This window comes from Giraffa tippelskirchi, chromosome 9 (genome assembly GCF_054371585.1).
Source record: "Giraffa tippelskirchi isolate mGirTip1 chromosome 9, T2T-mGirTip1v1.2.pri, whole genome shotgun sequence".
In the NCBI taxonomy this organism is placed as follows: Eukaryota; Metazoa; Chordata; class Mammalia; order Artiodactyla; family Giraffidae; genus Giraffa; species Giraffa tippelskirchi.
The window spans coordinates 10,984,429-11,006,152 of record NC_137283.1 but is presented as its reverse complement, the minus strand read 5'-3'; the positions used below and the strand labels follow the sequence as shown (position 1 = coordinate 11,006,152).

The 21,724-nt window shown below is 46.9% G+C and overlaps 1 protein-coding gene across 5 annotated transcripts in view; it reads right to left on the bottom strand.

Moving 5' to 3' along the window:
• Nucleotides 1-21,724, bottom strand: part of CTDSPL (CTD small phosphatase like) — a 126,357-nt gene that overhangs the window by 2,635 nt on the left and 101,998 nt on the right. For 2 of the 5 annotated variants that reach the window (XR_014064609.1, XM_081527339.1), the window contains exons 4-8: nucleotides 15,586-15,687; nucleotides 12,129-12,185; nucleotides 8,790-8,882; nucleotides 4,714-4,899; nucleotides 894-1,011 (exon numbers count right to left, since the gene is read on the bottom strand). Coding sequence is in view for 4 of the 5 variants with exons in the window: in XM_081527339.1 (XP_081383465.1) it covers nucleotides 894-1,011; nucleotides 4,714-4,899; nucleotides 8,790-8,882; nucleotides 12,129-12,185; nucleotides 15,586-15,687 (556 nt within the window). In the remaining variant the exon portion in view is untranslated. Of the gene's footprint in view, nucleotides 1-671; nucleotides 1,012-4,713; nucleotides 4,900-8,789; nucleotides 8,883-12,128; nucleotides 12,186-15,585; nucleotides 15,688-21,724 lie in introns of those variants that run through there. The other 3 variants (XM_081527340.1, XM_081527342.1, XM_081527338.1) reach the window with 2 other exon arrangements.

The following is a 21,724-nucleotide window of genomic DNA, read 5'->3' as shown; positions in this document are numbered from 1 at the left end:
TTTCTGTAACTGCTCTACCCCCAATGACAACAATAACCAAACCAAAAACATCCAAAAGTATGGCAGTCGTGTGAAAGCAGAAGTGACATGATGCCACTTTTCAAGGGGAAAAATGTGACCTCAAGACAAATCTGTCACCATCAGAAATAATAAGAAGAATATAAAAGGATCTATTGTTGCCTAAAGCATTGAGCCACATGATTGCGGATACATTCCAAACTGGGTCAGAAATGAACGTACACACTGACACAGTCACAAAATCTCCTCGCAGGAGCCTGGCCCTGGGGCATGCCACAGGTGTCAGAGCAGCGGACCTGTTGGGAGACAGGCTCCTATGACTCACCCCCATCCCCTGCCACCCCCCCCACCTCCCAGGTTTTAGAAAATTGTCATATTCATCTTCTTAGAGAATCTAAGACAATAAAAGACTAAAAGATGTCTGGAAATATGTCGCATAGAAAAATTAACTCTCAGCTTAAAATAACATTCAAAAAGGCACTTCATCCTGTAGGAAAAGATTCTGAGTTGGGTCAGCTCCTCTGAGCTGGAGAAGGGGACAGGCTGTCTGCTTGGAGGGGAGGACAGTTGTAAAAGGAAGTCTGATAGATACCAAGCTTTTTTTTTTCCATTTTTTTCCTTTTTGGTATGTTTTAAGAAAAGCAAATCCAGTAAAATGCATGTCCCTTTATGAAATTCATTAAAAGAGTTCATTTTAAAATAGTTGTTTCTGTTCTTAAAAAATAAACCAGGTAGGTATGGCCACATTCGCCCCGTGGCCTGGAGCACGGTGTGTCCTCACTCTCAGCTCCTGGGGGAGTGGAGGCCAGGCGGGTCCCGAGGCTGAGGTTCCAGGGTGCGCAGGCAGGAGGCGGGCGGAGGCCGGGGCTACCTACTGCAGAGTCTGTGCAGCATGCTGTACACGTCGTCCTCCTGGCTCAGGCCCTCGAAGAAGGGGATGAGGTCCAGCAGCTCTGTGTCCGTCATGTCGTCGAACCAGGACTGCACAGGCACCTGGAAGACAGTGTGTGCAGCGGGCAGCAGGCCTGGGGGCCGCTTCCAGCCTGACTGGTCCCCACACTTCAATGTTTTCTTTCGTAAATGGGTATCTAGTAATCACCATCACCATCATCATCTTATTTGTTCTCCCGTCCCAGCTAAAATCAACCTGAATCTATCTGTTTCGAGAGATGGCTCAGGAAGGCAAAGCTGAGTGTATCCAGTTGGCATGCACCTTCCTGTTTTGTTTTCCTGCTGCATAAAAGGTAGCCAGAACGCAGAATATATAACTACATGTGTGCATGCTAAGCTGCTTCAGTCTTCCCGACTCTTTGCGACCCTATGGACTGTAGCCTGCCAGGTTCCTCTGTCCATCAAACACTCTTTCTATTGCATCAAACCACTCCTTGTACCTCAGAGCACTTGAAGTCAGCGGTCACCAATCAACCACTGACATCTTTGTAGAGAGTATTGGAGGGCTTCTACTTAGTGTCACTGCACAGCAAGGAGACGTGGATTATTGCCTCCCATGCTTAGCAGAGTTCAGTTAAAAGGGGAAGTATAAAATCTCAGGACATTCTGAGCCACAGAAAAAGACAGGAGTCTCCTTCAGTTTTAGAGAGGTGGGGAGGGCTGCTAGAGGGTGGTAGCAAGAGGTGCAAAGAAGAGACATAAAAACAAATTTGGGGAAGCCAAAAATGTTTTTAAAACTAAGATTTTTGACCCTTTTACAAATCTAAAGACTGTTTAGAAATGTAACAGTTCATTGGTGGTGGTGGTTTAGTCGCTAAGTCATGTCCGACTCTTTGCGACCCCATGGACTGTAGCCCTCCAAACTCCTCTGTCCATGCGATTTTCCAGGCAAGAATACTGGAGCGGGTTGCCATTTCCTTTTCCAGGGGATCTGCCCGACCTAGGGATTGAACCTGCATCTCTTGCGTTGCTGGCGGATTTTTTACTGACTGAGCCACCGGGGAAACCAACAATTCATCATGTAATTTAAAACAAAAAATCAACAAGCTAAGGAGTAAGCAAAAAATGACTACTCCTAGAGGAAGGGGTGGGAATAGGGGAGAGGGCAGGAATGGACACAAGATTTCTCTGAATGTATCTTTGTTGATAGTTTTGTTTTTAATTTTTTAAAAAATTTTGGCCGCACAGCGAGTCGTGCAGAATCTTCATTCCCCAAGCAGGGATCAAATCCAAGCCTTCCTATGGTGCAAGCGCTTGTGGACTCCTAACCACTAGACTGCCAAGGGAGAACCTTGGTGACAGTTCTGATGCTAAACCATGTAAATGTGTTACATGACTGAAATGAAATTAAATCAGTAAGGAAAAAAGCAACAAAGAAACGAACCTTCATGTATATGAGTTCAGTGACGTAACCATAGAAAAGATTATTTCAGGTGATTTTGAAACATAGTTTTCTGTTTGTAGAATTGCTCAAAAAAAAATCCCTAAATGCATTCAATTGTTTTATTGTTAGTAATAATATTAAAACAATGCAATTTTGAAACTGTTAAAACTATACTATAGGATGAATCAAATCTGTAATGATATTAATAAGGAATCATGAGTTTCAGTGTAAGAGGAGACATAAATACAAAAACAAAAGGAAATTAAATAAAAACTGTTACAATTGAATTGGAAAAACCAATGCGAATTTATGATTTTGCCTTCATTCTATAAATAAAAATAAGTGTATCTTAGCTCTGTCCAGTAGAAAGGACTGGAAGCAAAGGACATCCTAGTAACAATGAGAAGCCACCCAAACTGTGGTCTCTAAATATCATTTTCACTCACAGGAACCAGGCTGCATAGAAAAATGGCTGCTTACAGGGCTGGAGCAAGAAATGGACAAGATGAGTTTGGAACATCTTGTTGGACCAGAAAGCAAGAAGTGATCAAAGACTATTGTTATTTGAAGGAGCATCCACTGGCTATAGGTGAACATTTGAGCATAAAAAGGATAATAGATGGATTAAATTATAACATAAAAAAATCCATAGGTTCATAATGGTACCTAAAAAAGTTGGTTACTTCTAGAGGTTGCTAGCGCACCATCTCATAACTCTCAAAACAGAAAAAATAAAGAAAAAGAACCAAGACTTTACTCTGATTTCCCTATTCAAACTGAATTTTAGGGTAATCAAGTATTCAATAAGAGTGAGTTCAATTAAAAAAAAAAAGAATTCCAGCCAATAGATGCAGAAAGAATGATAGAGTTTAGAAATTACCATTTTGTAATTTCTAATAAAATAGTGGATGTAGGCAAAGATCATCAACAACTGCTCACATTTTTAGGTGAAAAGTCAATTGAAAATTTGAAAATGGATGGATCAGGCTGATAACACCTGAATCCAAAGGGCAATTTAAAATCTTTAAAAGTGGGACAATCTGATGTTACATGCTTCCTGATGTGATGTCACAGCAAGAACACAATACCGAAGCAATGTATGCACCTACCTTGCTTGGATTCTGATCCAAACAATCCAAATAAAAGAAAATATTTCTAGATGATAGGGAAAAGATGAATACAGACTGGATATTAGTGATAATATCAAGAAACTGCTAGTATTATCAGACGTGATAATGGAATTAGGATTTACGTTTTTGGTGGTGGTAGGGGAGGCTGTGCTGCATGGCCTGTGGGATCTTAGTTCCCAGACCAGGGGTTGAGCTCGTGCCCCTACAATGCAAGCACAGAGTCCTAACCACTGGGCCGCCAGGGAAGTGCCCGGAATTGAAATGGTATTAAACAGAATCCTTATCTGTTAGACACATTACAAAATGCATTATGTTAAATTTGACTCATCAAAAGCAGCATACTTTAATATATTCTGAATGATTGTTCAGTTAATGATTATACACTAAGTGAACCTAGTTTGAACTTGGTTTTTGGTTATAAGAGGAGCAACACAGTTATGGTCTCAAGGAAAAGATCCTATATGGGCTTTCGTTGAGACTGGGAAGCCTGGGCTTGGGAGAAGCATCCTCTCCAGGGCCTGAGCTGAGGCCTGGTGTGGCAGCCACTGTGGAGGGGTGGGCAGTCTCCAGTAGGGCTGACCTCGCCTCCTGTAAATGAAGGGCCAGTGGCAGGAGGGCGCCTCTCCTGCTCTGAGATGTGCTGCACCCAGAGACTTGGCACTGGGAGCTGCCACGCTCTGGGGAGTTTTATGTAGGAAATGTTCCCATTGTCTACTTCTTAGACATCATTAGGAGGTGGTAAAGCCTGGTAGTCTCATCTGCAGACCTCACTAAAGTGTTTTATTTATTCTTAATACTTCTGTTGAAGAGGTCACCCAGACCTTCTGAATCTACAGGGGTCACGAAGTCTTGGGCAACAGCCAGATCCAGGAGGCCGATGACAGACAAAAACCTTCTCAGTCATGATCCTAAAGATGCTGAGAAGATACAGGCTCACTGAGCACTTACCCAACACAAGCATTGCCACACTTGACCCTCCAACAATCCCACGAATCAGCATGCCTAGAATGCCCATTTGACAGAGTGGGCGACTTTGGCAGAGAGGCTCAGCGAGCATAAATAACGGTCAATGTTGTGGAACTGGTCAATGTAAAGCTGGGATTTCACTAAGGAAAAAGCCACGAAACCCCTGCACAGGTGCTCGAAGGTACGGAAGTGGCAAGAGAGCCGCTCTACCTGGCAAGAGAGCTCAGCTGGAGCCCTGAGTCCTTTTGGTCTGGGGCTACTTACTGCATTCTCAGGATGGAAGATGTAGGAGGCAGGAGAATTGTCCACGATGATCACTTTGCTCAGCTCCCGCCCAAGGCGACTCAGGTCTTTCACATAGTTCCCACGATGGAAAACACACGATTCCCGGAAGAGCCGGGCCCGGAACACACCCCAGCGGTCCAGCAGGTCGGCCACAGGGTCTGCGTACTGGGAAGCAGGCGTCACAGTGAAGGCTGGGTGCCCGGAAGAGCCCAGGAGCCCTGACCTCCTGCAGCAAGAGCCATCTACTCTCCTACAAAGGGACTTACATAACCGCAGGTGTTTCAGATCCTGGGGATTTCCCTGACACCCTGCATTCTTCCATTTCTCTCCCTTCTCATATCAAATCCATCAGAAATTCCTGTCAGTTCCCTCTCCAAAAATATCTCGAATCCGCCTGCATCTCTCTGTTTATACTGTCACTCCCTTGTCCGGGCCTCTGTAATCTCTGGCCTGCAGAGGAGCCTCCCTCTTCCCCTGGGGCCTCCTTTTCACTCGCTCACTCACCTTGCAGCTGTCAGAATAGCCGCTGGAAAACACCCGTCAGACCCTGCACTGGCTTCCTGCCACACTTGGAACGAAGCCCCAGGTCCCTGCCAGATCCCTCACGGCTGCAGCTGCCTCTCAGCTCCACCTCAAGTCACGTGAGCCACGCTGGCTTTGCACACGGTCGGGACCTTTGCATCAGTGTCCCTTCTGCTGGAATACTCTCTCCCCCATTCTCTGCACACACTTCTCCTTCCATCTCCTCAGTTTTCGGCGATCGGCTTTCCTCACCACCTTCCCAGCCCTCCTGCACCTTCCTCTGCCGAAACTCTCTGGCCTCACGGCTGCCATTGCCTCCACAGAGCTCACCACCACCTGGGACCATAGTACAGTTCCGGCATCTGTCAGGGCCCCCGCCTTGCCTGCCGTGTTCCCCGTGACATCACCAGCACCTTGTGGGTGCCTACCTCTTGGTGTACGCGCATGTGCTAAGTCCCTTCAGTCAGGTCCGACTCTCTGCGACCCTACGGACTACAGCCTGCCAGGCTCCCCTGTCCATGGGATTCTCCAGGCAAGAATACTGCAGTGGGTAGGCATTTTCTTCTCCAGGGGATCTTCCCAACCCAGGGATTGAATCCACATCTCTTTATGTCTTGGCAGATGGGTTCTTTACCACTAGCACCACCTCTTGGTTGGGCTTGGTAAATACTAGTTGCATCAGCAAAGGCAAGTGTGGACTTGGGATCCAGCTGGTGTGCACGGGGCCACACTGCCCCCTAGAGGAGCTCTGAGCAGCACGGCCAGCCCAGCCCCTGATGTCACAGTCAGCACTGCCACTGACTTGGAGCCCAGGAGTTTTAAGAGAGAGAGTTAGAGCCCCAGTCACAGCTGGGGTTCATCCTGCTTGGCCGTCTCCCATGGCCTGGGGAATTTTCCCCAAAGAACACTGAAAGGGATAAAAAAGAAATAAAGAGGTTGTGCCTGAGGGAAAATCTTCATCCAGACTGAGTGGCTGGGGCTGGAGGCAAAAGAGTGGCTGCTCCAGGCCATGTGAGGCCAGGCCTCAGCACCAAGACCTGAGTGAGGGGCACAGTCAGAGGTCCTTAGGGGCCCAGAGGCTCTGCTGGGGAAGTGGGAAGCACCCGAGGCTGGTGCTGTTGGGAAGGCCAGTGGTCAAATGCACAGCACCCCGAGTACAGAGCAAGGGCTGTCACGGCTGCAGGATGCAGGGCTACAGCAGCATCCTGGCTCCATGGGTGAGTCCTCCTCTCTCCAGAGACATCCGCATGGAGCAGAGTGCAGGGGGAGGCTGGGTTTCCTGTTGACCAAGGGAGGTGAGCTCAGGGCTCCAGGTGAGGGTAGTGAAGTGCCATGTGGATCATTTTTAAGTGGCTAACTCTAGCTAATTTCTTCATAATCATTAACAATGGCAGTGGCATACATCTTTCAAGGGAGTGTCCTAGTCTGGGGCTCCCAGCTGTGGGGATGTAAGCTTCACGTGGGCAGGGACCATCTCTTGTTCTCTGCAGTATGCCTAACGCCTAGGACAGTGCCTGACACACAGCAGGTATAAAGGACATACTTGGTGGGTGAGTGAATGAAGGAAGGACGCTAGATGGGGAAGTAGACACGGTGGGGCTCTGACTGTCAGCAGAGGTTGTTCAGGCCCCAGGGAAGCAGTCCAGGAGGTCCTGTGCACCAGTGGTGCTGGCTGGGGGCTGAGCTCAGGGCCAAGCCCTGGGGAGTGGCTCCCTGTTGGCAGAGCTGCGCACTACGGAGGCGAGAAGCTGGAAGGCTGCACATTTTGTGTGTTTTTTGGCCACATGCACGGCATGGCGTGCAGAACTTCCCTGACCAGGGATGGAACCTGTGCCCCCTGCAGTGAAAGCGTGGAGTTCGATCCACTGGACCACCACTGAAGTCCCTGGAAGGCTGCACGTGGGGGCTGATTCGGCGAAGGCAGCCTGGGGTAGCAGCGAGAGAAGGGCTGGAGAGACAGATGGAGGGGCAGGTGGGAGCCGTCCAGGAAGAGAGACCAAACAAGGATGTTTAAGCAAGTGCTGGGGATGATGCCAAGAAAGAGTGCTTTCAGTTTTGCCAAAGGAAAAAAACAGCTCTCAATCCCCCAGCACAGTGCAACCTTCCTGTTTGTTATTTCTTTGGTTATCGCTTTAGGCGCCTCAGCAGCCGAGAGCACTGTCAGAAGAGCTATCGGCACCACAGCACAGTCATGGTACCGTTCATCTGAAAGGGTACCCACTGGGGAAGATGTGCTCTTCCTGAGGCCGCATTCTATTTTCAGCATAAAGAAGACAGCCCGGGGCTCTTGATTCCCTCCCCACTGGCTCAAGCTTTATGGCCTGGTGATGAGCCTGGCAGAATGGCAGAGAGATGGCCCAAACCAGAAATGCCCAGCCCAGCAAAGCAGCACAGCACATCTGGGAACTCAGGGTCAGAGTCCCCAACATGCAGACAAGGGAACCCGCATAGAGATGGAACATGGGGGAGGAAGCTGCCTGTGTGTCCTTGGAGCAGGTCTGCAGACAGGCAGACGTCTAACCTGGACCCTGCAGAGCTCATCCTGGGGCCACTGAGGGTCCCTGAGGTGCCCGTGGAGACACTGTTGGTGCCACAAACAAATGGATGGCATTGGCCCTGTCAGGGTCAGGGTTGGAGACACAGACATGGCAAGGATCTCTTTCGAGGAGCAGGGCCTGCCTTCCACGCAGTGCAGGCCCCTCAGTTCACCTGTGAAAGGACAGACTCACCCACGTGGTGGGAGGCAGTGCTGTGAACCTGCCAGGTCCCTCAAACAGTGGGCAAGGGCAAAGAAACCACTTTCTTTGGTCAGGGCCATTGTAGATGCTGGGTCAGAGATTCAAACCAAACCACGGGACCAAAACATGTGTGGCTTATTTTATCATCATGAATAATTACAATAAGGAATGAACACCAGGAGCAGGACAGCACATGGGAGACCCGGCAGGGGCTCCACAGGCACTTGCTGAACAGGGGGCGGGCCCTGTGCTAAGCTCTTCCTGGGCTTTATCTCATCTGATCTACCCCATGAAGTAGATGGGATCATCCCTATCTCACAGAAGAAACTGAGGCGAGAGAAGTGAAGTGACTGGCCTGAGGTCCTGGGGCTCTTTAGGGCAGTCGGGACTCTCATTCGGCCCCCGCAGGTGGATGAACCTTTGATGCTTATCCTTCCCTGAGACCCGGGTGAGCTGCTAACCCAAGTGCACAGAGGCCTCAGCCAGTCACCAGATGAGATGCAGATGCCTGTCTCGGTCACATGGGACATGCCTGTGGTTTCCTGGTCCGTGGACAAGCAGCTTCAGCGGCGGCACGCAGCAACTTTATGGAGCGTTTGTTCCCAGTGCTCCTGTCACTATGGTAACCCAAAAGCCTCTCAGGCTGGTGCTGTGCACATGGCCTGCATCTACCCCATCTGGGGTGGGAACCTGTCACCATGGAAACTGCTTCCCCCACCTTAACAAAGGGCCGCCTGACAGACAGACAGGGCAGGGGTGGAGGGCTGGGCTCTGAGGGCTGGGGGCGGGACCCACCTTGGCCAGGCTGGCAGTAAAGAGCACACATTCAAACAGCTGTCCCATTCTCTGGAGGAACTCGTCCACGTGCGGCCGCTTCAGCACATACACCTGCAACGGCAGGGACAGCATGCAGGTCAGTCACAGCGGCTGCCGAGGAAGGCCTGGGGCCCCGAGAGCCCTGGGGAGGAAGGATTCCTAACCCGGGTCCTGCCTCCTGCCCCCAGGAGGACTGAACGAGGGGCTGTGTAATCTAACATGGCACTTAGGACCAGATAGCCCTCACGGTACGCTCCAGATCTGAGTTTGGAGCAGACTCCCCGCCCAAGGGGGAAAGGGAAGCTGACATGGTGTGAAGGGTTCTGGGGATTTTCAGAACCAGTGAGTGGAAAGGTTGGGCCACATTTGGGTGACCCAGATCTTTCATTTCACATGTGTTCCATGGGACACGCTCTGGGTCAGGCCGTTTCTGGACAGAGGCCGTGGTCTGGGGTGGTCCTTTTGGTGGAGGTCAGGGCATGGCCCACTGCCCAGCAGGTCTGGGATTGCTCCGGTGGTTGCCTACTTGACTGGAACCCCTCCCCTGCTCAGAAGGCCTGGGGTGGAAGCACAGGAGCAGTAAAGCTGCATGAAGGGCCTTCCTTGTTGGTGTGGGAAACCGTCTACTTGACACACGACATTAACTCGGCTTCAGTCTGCTCCAGAAACAGATGCTTCAGGGGATGTGAAGCCAGCCTACTCTTAACCCCAGAAACCAGGCATCAGGAGGGGCCGCCAAGCACAAGGGGAGCAAAGAACCACCTTTCCTAGAGTGGCTGGGCTCTGCCCATAACTGGAAGCCTGAACAGATCTGAGGAAACATGGGAGCAGGGAAAGAAGGCAGAGCTGGCAAGAGGAGGCAGAGGAGGCGGGAGGAGGGAAGAACTAATTAAAACTTGAATAAATTCCACTTGAAATTAGCCATTTCCCTAAAATAATTCAAACTTGTTAAAATTCAGTTCGACTCATATTCGTTCAATACCAGCTCTGGCCTCAGCCTGAAGTGGTTACAAAGGTGAGGGAAACACAGGCCTTGCCCTTGAAGAGCTCACAGTCTAGAGCAGACATTCAGAAAAGCAGATCAAAATAAATATGCATAATGAAGGCTTCAGCATAAGGATAAATTGATGATGTTTAACTTGCCTCTCAAGGGGAGGGAATCACAAAAGGGAACATTTGGCCTGGACCTTGAAGGATGAATAGGAGTTCATCAGGCTGATAAGGATGAGAAGTGGTGGGGATAGAAGAGGCTGAAGATGTAGTGTGGGAGGCAGGCTGAGGTGAGTGTGCGTGGGTTGTGAATGGCAGATGGAGCAGGCTGGATACCCTACAGGAGGAGGAGCAGAGGGCAATGGGGCTCTGCTCCATACAGAGGAAGAGCTGCTGACAGAGGAGTTTACACAGGCGAAGGCCTTGGTGGGAAACCTGTGGCTGAGTGAAAGGGTGTGTGGACGGAGGGGCCAGAGAAGCAGGATGGCCAGGATGGGTGCCCACAGGGCTCTGAGGAGTGGAGGCCTGGGAGTGGGGTGTAGCTGCAGTAGCTCCAGGCCTACAGTCTGCTCATGAAGCTGCTAGGTGCTAGGAATGGGTGCGGCCCGTGGTCCTCAGTCTCCTTCGGGATGCTGCTTGGAAAGCAAGCGTTGCTACGTGCGAAGGGCCAGGAGACTGGTCTGGGAACTATGGCGTTGGTGCCTCTGACAGACAGGAGGGTCCTGGGCCCAGAGGCTGGCGTCCAGGCCCGCGTCCGCGTGCAAGTAACCGAGAATAGGCCCCTTGGGACCTGCACAGCCTATCCTGGATTACTTGAACGAGGCCACGGCCTTCGCCAGGGCCTTGGTCCTCCTCTGGGCGCCTGTGGCTTCATTCCCTCAGGAGAAAGAGTTTCTGATCCCAGCTCTGGAGTGTCTACCGCCAGGTGAATCATAGCACAGTCTGGAGGGCTGGGGGAGCTGGCCAGCTTCTTTGAGAATGGGCTGGCCAGAGCAGGTCAGGTCCTGAGGGCCATGCTCACAGTCATGAGGAATGAAGGGATTCATTTCTCTCCTAATTTCTGTCATGCCAGTGGGCAGCCTCTTTTTCATCCCATTATCTTGTCACATTAGCCAAGATAATAAATGCAGAAGCCTTAACTGCCTCTCAGATGCGGAGTTAATTCTGTGGATGCTTCGGCAAATGTTAAATGCCCAAGTGCCTGCCATTCTGGCTCCCTGATGGCTTTCCAAAGCATGAAGTGTGGAAACACCAGGGATGGGCTGCTGGCAGGACCTCCTGGCAGGGAAGGAGGGGGGACTCGAGTACCCAGCAAAGAGCCTTGTGTCAGGAACAGGAGATTGGAGCTCTCATTTCAACTGGTCCTGTTGTATGACCTTGAACCAACCCTCTCCCTGGCTGAGCCTCACTTCCTCCATGTGGACAGTGAGGTAGTTGGACCCGTTGACTCCCAAGGCCCCACCAGCTCTGACACCCTGCATTCAAGGGCCAAAGAGACTACTGACATCTTCAAGGAAAGACACCCTGTTATGGCTCAAGCATCAAGGGTGAATTTTCCTCCTGGGATATAAACACACCAGGCCAGAGGCTCTCCCTTTAGATCTTGGGGTTGACAAGGAAGATGACTGGAGCATTTCTGTGGAAAACCTACAATGTCTTCCCACAGTGTTTCCAATATTTCATAAGTGAAACTATTCCTAGAGGAGCTTCATGCAATAAAAAGGAAAATAAGGGGAAAAAATATCAGAACGAAGATGCATGCCAACTGACTAGGGCATCTTTATTCAAAGCTTCCTGCTGATCCAAAAATGCACACCCTTCCTCCTTTCCCTTTTGGGTTGGGCTTTACTAAATATTCACAGGAGAACACGATGCAGGAGTGACAAGGTCAGTCTGGAGTAGCTGGCAATCTTCGACAATCTTTGCTTGCTGAGAATCTACCGTAAGTCAGTGACTTGTGACATTTCCCTGTTGCCTGCTAGGAGAGTAGCTAAAGCAATTACATAGGGAAGTTAATTAGACCATCAAGCTAGGCCAGTGGGGGATATGGAAACTTCTAAAAGTCTGCATCATATCAAAGAACTATTTGAACTTGCAACCACATCTAATATTTACAAATAGATTATAGCTTCCCTTATAAACGAAGCATAAAATTCATCCGAGTGGAAAAAAAAAGCAGAAAATCACTGAATTTTTAATAAAGTCTGCATCCTCCTGATTCAGTAACAAAATGATTACTGAAAGGGGAATTTAGAAATACTGTTCATAGAAAATGTAATTACTAAAAAAACTGTTAACTGAAACTCAGATTTAGTTTTGATTTCTTACCTGATGTATAGTTCCATCAATTTCAACAGGAACAATAAAATCAGCATTACTAATAGGCTGGAGAAAGAAGAAACTATAATTAATATGTCTGAAAGAACAAAATAAAACTGGAAACTTTAGCACCAAAAAAGCTTGCCTGGACTAATGTTTTTATTATTGGACAAAACAGTTCAGGGGGACGTTGGAGCATGCTTCAGTTCCTCAAAATAAATGTAAGCAGGAAAGCATGTTATTTTCTGTTCTGAATATTGTTACATTTTCAGCATCTTTATTACCTACCTGGTCCCAACCACAAAGAGTGCTGCACCTGGCTTGGAAATGGGGCTCCTCTAACTCTCGGCTCTTGCCTAGAGTGGCAGGAACCACTGCTGGCCACCAGGGGCAGAAGGCGAAAGCCTGATAGCCCTAGAGGACAGTGCTTGTTGTTTAGTTGCTACGTCGTGTCAGACTCTTTGCGGTTGTATAGACTGTAGCCCTCCAGGCTCCTCTGTCCATGGGATTTCCCAGGCAAGAATACTGGAGTGGGTTGCCATTTCCTTCTTCAGGGGATCTTCTCGACTCGGAGAGAACCTGCATCTCCTGCATTGCAGGCAGATCCTTTACCACTGAGTCATCTGGTAGTTGCACAAGTACAGACATGCCTAACACATGGCCTCAAAGTGGGGCCGCTGGATATATGGGGTGAGGTCCGAGTCCACAGACCATGACCTTGGGCAAGTTCTTTCCCCTCCGGACCTTGGTTTCTCCTGTCTTCCACAGTTAGAGCAATGGGTCTGATGAGTGTCCATAGCTCCATCCAGCCCTGTGCGTCAGGGATTTCCAGCCTTGCCTGGCACCGTCTCCTGCCCTGGAGGTGGGTGGGGTGGGTGTGAGAGCCACCACACCTTAGACTGTTCTCCACTATGTGATACAATACCTAGCACACTCACAAACGTCTGCATATTTAAAGTAACCCGACACTTAGTGACACTTAAAACTCAAATATGATTCTTTAGCAGTCATTGTATTCTCAACGACGGACTCACATACAGTTCTAAATGGAATTCCACAAATCAAGTGGAAACGAACAGGCCCAAGAGAATCATGAGATCATAAACCCTTGGGATAGGGAAGAGAGGAACAGAAGGAGGGAGACTGGGTGTGATGGTACCTGGGCAGGGGCGTGGGGTACAGAGTCTCTGGTAAGAATCTGAACTAAAGTCTGCCTTTAAGTCCATTATTGTACACACACATTGTTCTTTAAGATATACACTGAAAAACCATGGAAAATATGAGGTCACAGAACCATTACTAAGCATTCACTAGAGCACTTGAGCCTTAAGCTTATAGTTCCTTCACTGCTTTGGTTGGAAGGTCAAGGATGAGTTTGGTATTTTATCACTTCACAACTAAAATACAGAATGAGGTGAGAAAACAAAAGACTGAAGGAAGAAATTCTCATAAGGCATTAGATTGTGACATTCTATTCCACAAAGTGTATATAACAAGGGGGCCAAAGCCAGGGCTGTAAACATGTGTCTCTGGGTCTGTGTGCTGTATAGTTTCAAGGAGAGAAGTTCTTAGCTTTCAGATTCTCAAAAGGCTTTGAGATGCCCAGAACCTTAAAAACCAGACAGCATTCTGCTTGAAAATGCAGGCAGGTCAGGGAGGCAAGAAATGAAGACATGTTATTTATATCACCTGTGTATCAATGCCCTCTGAGCAGGCCTTGGAGACACCAGGGGCTCCCAAGGCTCCCTCTCTGGAGCCATGAGCCCTCAGTAACCTTGGGCAGTCTGGCTGGTGATGACCACGCTCCCAGAGCTGCTTGCAAGGAAGCTGGCTAGGCTGTGATGACAACTGACCTTGCCCTGAAGGGCTTTGCTCCTCGGGGACTTGAGCAAGTCCTGAGCATCCTGCCCACAGGGGAGGAAAGGCTTCCAATGCAGTTCACAGTTGAGTTGGGATATAAGGTCACTGAACTCCTGGGATCAATCCTGGGGAGGCCCATGTGGGGCTGTGCCAGGCCATTTCTCACTGCCAGGAGGGTGTGTGGCCCCTCCTCCACACTCCCAAGGACTCCATGACAACTGCCTGGCCCTGACCTGTCAAGGAGGATTCTGTTTAGTGAGAAGCAGGCCCAAAGAGGGATGTTTCTGGCAGAAAGGTCTTCAGGAAAATTTGATAGCTCTCTCCCACTTCCCATGCAGCCATCAAGGAGTGACTGGCTGGTGTCAGACACACACTTCATCTCAGGTGGTGCTTTCATGTATCTCAGCAAAGCAAGCAGGTTCATGGGCTGGTGGTAAACAGAGGAAGATGGTCTAACTGGCCAGCAACAGTAGGGCAGTTCCATTATCGAAAACACCCCAAAGAAAACAGGACCAGGACCCCATACACTTTCTGCTTCTCCACACACCAATCCCCTATTTCCAAACTTTTCCATCATTTGCTTATTTCAAACAACTTCAAAAATTGGAAAAATGATTAATTAACTCATTTATTAGGAGTACAGCCATTGCTGTCCCCTTTTGGAGGCCCAGGCTTCCCAGGTGGCACAGTGGTAAAGAATTTGCCTGCAATGCAGGAGGCCTAAGAGACACTGGTTCGATCCCTGGGTCAGGAAGATCCCCTGGAGGAGGACATGGCAACCTGCTCCAGTATTCTTGCTTGGAGAATTCCACGGACAGAAGAGTCTGGTGGGCTACAGTTCATGAGGCTGCAAAGAGACATGAGTGAGTACATACATACATACATGGAGGCCCTTGGGTAATTTGTAATTTTGGCTGCTATTCTGGTGGGGAGATGAAGAGGGAGGCGTGAGGAAGGTGATGGAAGTAAGACTGTGATGCTCACGCTGAGCGTACTGCAGCCCCTGGCCTTCAGGAAGGAGGGCATGCAGGTGGATACACTTAGCCATGAAGCTTAGGAAAAACTCCAGCAAGCTCTTGTCATGAACACCGTTAAGATAAATGACTGAATCTGTTCAGATGCCCTAACTCTGAAAGTCTTCTTCAGAGTTGGGCATCTTCCAAAACAGTCTGGGAAAATTTCCAGGATAGTCAGTTGCTTGCTAGTTTTCAACTGTGTCTCCCCTTGTCCTTCCCCATATAACCTGCAGCTCGTACAGTGCTCAGTTACTTAGACAGACACACAGCAGTGTCCTGGGGCATTGACTGCCTTGTGCCACCTGGAAAGTATTTCTGCTTAACTGTTGGAAAACTTAAATTGCATAAGGATGAGGTCTCAGGGATACTGGCAGCCCAGTGGGTTTTTTTTTCTCCCAAACTAATTATGTTAATATTCAACTACTCGAGTTAATGTTCACCTGAGTTAATAACCAACTGTTACTGGGATTTTATGAGCAGTGAAGTCATATGCCAACAAACCACAAGCTTTCATCTTTTTAGTTTTCCATTTTCCAATACAATTGTGACCAAATCACAAAGATCACTGATCGTTTTTTATGTTGATTTACCTTAAATGAACTGTGCACCAATGTTTCATCTAAATCGATGACCACACATTTCTTTCCATAGTCAAGCACCGTTACCTCTGGAAGGAGGTATTTGGCTGGTGGCTAAAGCGGGGGAAAAAAAAAATCAGTATCATTACCTTTATATAAAAGATCAACCAATTCCCTTATTATTGTGTTACACTATGTCAATGAGGTTAGAAATGAAACCAAACATTTAAATGCCTGGTTAGGTGCATCATGGAATTTTATTAAAAACAATAGGAAGAAGTAGCTTACAACTGAAGTTTTACCAAGCAAATACCATGCCACTGTCTGAACAGCTATGATGAGGGCCTGGGCTTTAGAACCAGACAAACTTTGGCTGGAATATCAGCTCTGTTTCATCAGCTCTGTTTCTTGGCTCTGAGTTGGGAGAATAATACTTACCATAAAAGGTTGTTATCAGCTATAATTGAAGTAAAACATCCAGCATTCTGCCTAGCACATGTGTGGTAGCTATTGCTATTATTAAAATGGACAACATGAAAATGAATGTTCAAATGTAACAGCTATTCTAACCATGCATCCCATGTTCTGGGGTAATATTTCATTTTAAACTCACTATGCTATGTTAAGTATATTTTAGAGCTATACTGGACCATAGTATTTTTTTAAGTGACTGAAATTCTGAAACACCTTTAAGAGGAACTATAGAACCACCAGCAAAATGCAATCCAAACTGAAAGTCGCTCAGTTGTGTCCAACTCTTTGCGACCTCACCCATGGACTATACACAATCCATGGAATTCTCCACGCCAGAATACTAGAGTGGGAAGCCGTTCCCTTCTCCAGGGGCTCTTTCCAACCCAGGGCTTGAACCCAGGTCTCCCGCATTGCAGGCAGATTCTTTACCAGCTGAGCCACCAGGGAAGCCCAGCAATCCAAAGTGACCTCCAATAATAGGAAATAGAAATAAGACTGGTCCACACACAGTGCCCTGTGTTGTGCATGCCCCACAGTGGGGCAATACTGGGTGAAGGTGGCACTCTTAGCCCTTTCGAGTCTCCATCCCTGGAAGTCACACTTGAATTCACATGCTGTGTGTTAACCAGAAAATCCATTTACATGTCTGTGTAGTAGCTGACAATCTTAAGATAAAGAGGTCATAAAGAGTTAAGAAAATGCTGGATATCTTCAGCCACTCTCAATTTTTGACTTAAGAGTATTTATTTCTTGGGCCTTGCTTCATTTTAGAAACGATTTTAAGCATTTCAGTTTACTCTGTGGCATATTCAGTACCCAATATTAACTAGCTAATTTTCTGTCCTGGAGGAAGGTCAAGCTCTGTTTCAGAGTTAATGCAAAACAAAACAACAAGAAAATATTTATCTGTCCCTAGCCATTGAAGAAAGGACAAATTAGCTTATCAAATAAAACAAGAAGAAAAAAAAGAAATCTAGAAATATTTCCTTCTAAATGGCTCTTTCTTTCTCTCTTTTTGGTTTAAGTTGAACATTAGTCAAGGAATTTGTTTTAATTTTGGACTGGTTCAATAGTGAATGCAACACAGGCGGTCAACAGGTTAGGTAAATTTGCAAGTGCAATGATTATCTTGGCTGGAGGGCTTGTTGGGGTTGAGCAGGATGAGCCCTGTGTGGAGACAGGAGCGTTTCTAACGCCAGGGGCTCTCTCTAGTGAGTGTGTGTGTTTCATTCTCTTCAACATCACCCAGGAGAAAAGGCCCTTATGGCCTCCCAACTTCCTTGGCTCTAACGAATGTCCACAGGCAGAATCCTTGACGGTGTGGCTCTGGGAAAGAAGTGTCTTAGACCCTGGGTGTGGGATCTAGGGTCCTGGAAAGGACTCTGCCCTTCATTTCAAATCAGCAAGCAAGTTTTATTTTTTAAAAAATGAAAATCAACCATGGGAATTTCCTGGAAGTCCAGTGGTTAAGACTCAGTGCTTTCACTGCTGGGGCCTGGGTTCAATCCCCGGTCGGGGAACTAAGACCCTGTATGTTGTGTGGCATGACCCAAAACAAAGAAACAAACAGAAAACCCCTGCAAAACTTGCAAGAGGTTCTGTATCAAAAAGAGATTTAAAAAGGCATAGTGTAATGAGCCCAATAACTGAACATAACATAGAGAACTGGGGTTATTTCTGTTGTATGGACCATAGCAGAAAACATACTTGTGACTAAAATAAAAAAATTTTAAAAATTTTCTAATACACAATTATGTAATAAAAACACATTCTGATTGTAAAGAATACAGACATATAAAACACAAGTATTCCCTCTTCCATACCCCCATTCCTTTCCCCAGGTGGCCCCTTTTTAGTTTGGTGTGTATCTGCCTAGACCTTTTTCTATGCATGTATAGACTAAAACAACATTTTAACTTTATGTAATTGCCAGCCTGGAAAATAAGGATCTAGAACGTCTATCCTGAGCATATCTGAAAACATCAAAGATCTGCCAAAAGTGGCTCAGCTATTTTCCAGGCTCAAGAATAAAAATTACTTTCTTTGCAGATTTAACCCACACTTTACAAGCATTTTCTGAGTTACCAGTAAGGAAGAAGCCTCCCCATATTATTTTAAGAGAGAAAAGAGTGAGTGGGGTGAGAGGCATAATAGGCAAGCTATTGATTTATCATTTGTGCTGCAGAGAACAAGGCCAGGCTGGGGCCATGCACTGTGCGGGGTGGGTGGGGGTGGGGAGGGTGGAGTTTCATTAATCCTTAGCCTGGTTCCTAAATGCACGCAGCTTCCCAGAAGGCTCGGCTTTAGATTAATGCAAATTCTTCAGACCATGGGTAAGGATTCTTCTGGACAGCTGCTGTGTCCTTGGAACATGCAAGGACACTAGATTATTGCAGTAGTGTTTTGTGACTTCAGTGATCTGCTCAGGTGATGCTTGAATCATTAACTAAAAAATGCCCTGAGGCAAATTTTCGCTCAGGCCATCATAAAGCTGAAGAATAGGAGAAACACCAAGTATATCAAAAAGAGCTTTTTCTGAACACGATGACTTGTTCCAAAGCATGGGTGGGCATGGCCAGGGGGTGGGAATAGGGGCAAGAAATCATGGGGAGTGAGGAAGGGGCTAGGTCTGGGGAGGGCATTCACACCAGTGATCTCCCTGGGAGTGGAAGTGAAAGTCCTGTCTTTGGTAATGAACTGGCAGCCAGGAATAGTTGATCTAAGGTACTCACCCCATGGCATACTCTCACAAATCTTACAAACGCAGTGCCTCTCCTTGGGACACTGGATGGTGGTCTGTGCGCTTGAGTTTTCAAGCTCTGAGTCTGCACACTGTCCCCCACCATCCCCGTGCCTCCGAGCTAAGGGCAGAGTCTCAGGGCTGTGGGCAAAGGAGACTTGACACCACCTCTAATGAGAGGAGCTGCTCTGCTTACATGCTTTTCATAAGGTTTGCTGTTGATTAAGGGCTTATTAAGCCAACAGCACAGAAAATTAACTGTTAGAAAACAACTTTCTCCTCTCCTCTTTCAACATTTTTATGGCTCAGCTGCACTGTCTCACTGGTGCCAGGAGCACCAGGTTGGTCTGCGATTCCAGCGAGAGTGTGGGAACTACAGGGGTCAGGTCTACACTGGGGCCAAACCATTGAGTGCACGTTCAGCCTCACCACCAAACTTTACTGTCTCCCAAACTGTTCCTCTGCCTTTTTCCTTACACTTCGATACCTGACTTTTACTGGACACACCATGAGGCTTCTGATTGGATGTATAGAGGGCCTGAAACCCCAGCTCCCAACTGGGAGACAAATGTTACTAAGTGGCACGTTTAAAACCAAGTCCAGATAGAGATGTCACTTCCAATAGGTGTACAAAAGATGGGTTACTCAGTACATGATGCTGGGACAACTGACTTGCCACTCGGAAAAGCAAATAACGCTGGATTTGGGTTACCTGGAAAAGCAAACAAGGGTGAATTTCGACTTCACACCTTACATCAACATAATCCAGATGGATCAAAGATTTAAGTGTGATGATGAAATTGTTAAAATACTAGGAGAAGATGTCGGTCATAGTCATAGAGTGGGGAGCTCTTTCTAAGCATGATGTAAAGTTCAGAAGCCATAAAAGATAAGATGAACACATTTCCCTATACAAAATTAAACTTCTTTGTGGCCACAATGATTGTGGACAAGGCCGAAAGATATATCATAAATTTAGGGGAGAGTGCTAATTTCCTTGAAATTTTAAAACATAATAGTATAGATGAATAGGGAAGAAGAAATACATGTGTACAATAAACTTGTGAAAAGATGTTCATACTCATTCAGGAAGATATACCAATTAAAGCAATGAATCAATACCATTCTTTACTTTTAGATCAGCAAAGATTAAAGTATTTCCTAACTACCATTTTTGATAAGGGAATGGACTCTTGGTGGGAATTTACATTAGGTTTTTAGGGGATAATTTGCCTTTAATCTACCAAAAATATACAGTATATCCTTTGACCTAGCATTTCCACAACTAGGAACTGATCACAGATACTGTCACTCAGGTGCACAAACACACAAGCACAAGAATATTTATTTTTAAGAGCACAGAAGTGGAAGCCAAGTAAATGCCATCAACCACATGTAAAACAATGAGGCAGCTTGCCATAGACTAGTATCTGGAAAGACATTCAAGGTATCCTGCTAAAAGCGAAAAACAATTTGTAATACTCTCACTTGTTTAAAGATGCTTGTGTTGACTTAGAAAGTTTTTGGAAGGATATACAACAAATACTAGAAGGGTATTCTAAGGAGTGAGATCAAGTTGGGGGATTTTTTTTTCTGTTTTAATCTTTCAGTATTTTTTCTTAAACCATGACTTTGAATAATGAAAAAATATGAATGAGGGCTTCCCTGGGGGCTCAGTGGTAAAGAATCTGCTTGCCAACACAGGAGACATGGGTTTGATGCCTGATCCAGGATGATCCCACACGCCATGGAGCAACTAAGCCTGTCTACCACAACTACTGAGCCTGTGTTGCAGAGCCCGTGCTCTGAAACAAGAGAAGCCACGGCCATGAGGAACCTGCACACTGAAAACAGAGCAGCGCGGCTTGCTGCAACCAGAGAAAAGTCTGCGCAGCAACGAAGACTCAGCACAGTCAAAAATAAATAAATAAATACAAATTAAAAAGCATGAATGAAAAATTGAATAATGAAAACAATGAGCTTAGTAAAAAAAAAAATCAAAAGACCCAATTTGCACATATAAACTACAGCATGTGAATAACAAAAGGAGGGCTTGTGAGGTGAGCAGCAGTGATGGGCCTCCAGCTGGATCTTCTCTGGGCACCTACAGGCTCAGGAGCACCTTTGTCTTCATGGCCTGGACAAAGCTTTCACAGGGTATGAGGACTTGGTTTGGAGGCTCAGTACAAACCTGGACTTCTGATCCTGCGTGGCAGCGCTCCAAGCTCTCAGGGGATCTCAATACTAACCACTGTCCTTTCTGGACCACAGGACAGTGTTACTGTTTATGTGACCTGCAACCTTGACAGGTAGATGCAGATTTTTCAGGGGACCCCAAGGCTCGAATCCTTTGGCAAAGCGGGCCTCCAGATGGGCTTGGGTTCAGTCTTGCCTGCTAAACAGCCAGCGGAGGTCACATGGTGTCCTACTTTTCTGGAGGTGATCATTCAAAGATGTGAGTTACTTTGGGTAGGCTTTGTTTTCCTGCAAGATATTTCAGATTCTTAAAGCCTGACCCAGTGTCTTACATGTAGGGAACAGTCTGCAGTTTACTGACCTAACACTGAGCTAAATTACAAAGGACATCTTTTCCCTCTTGGCTATTTTATTCTGGGATTCTAGAAAGAGATTTGTGGAGAAAGGGTCATTTGTCTCAGTAGAGTGTTTGCCCTGACAAATACTTTGATTCAGCACTTAACTTTATAGATAGCTGTGAATTAACTCGGAAAAAAACCAGAGCTATCAGAGAACCAGAGGTAGGGGGAGAGATGCCACCTGTTGCCACCTGTTGAATGTAGACAAGCTTGCAGGAAAAATACACAAAACTACTTCGTTATAAAGATTAAAAAGAGATCTGTGGTAGCAATCCCACTGGGTACCCTACTGAAACACTGGATTAGAAGTTGTGCTGATTGATCCATCTTTTTGATCCAAGTC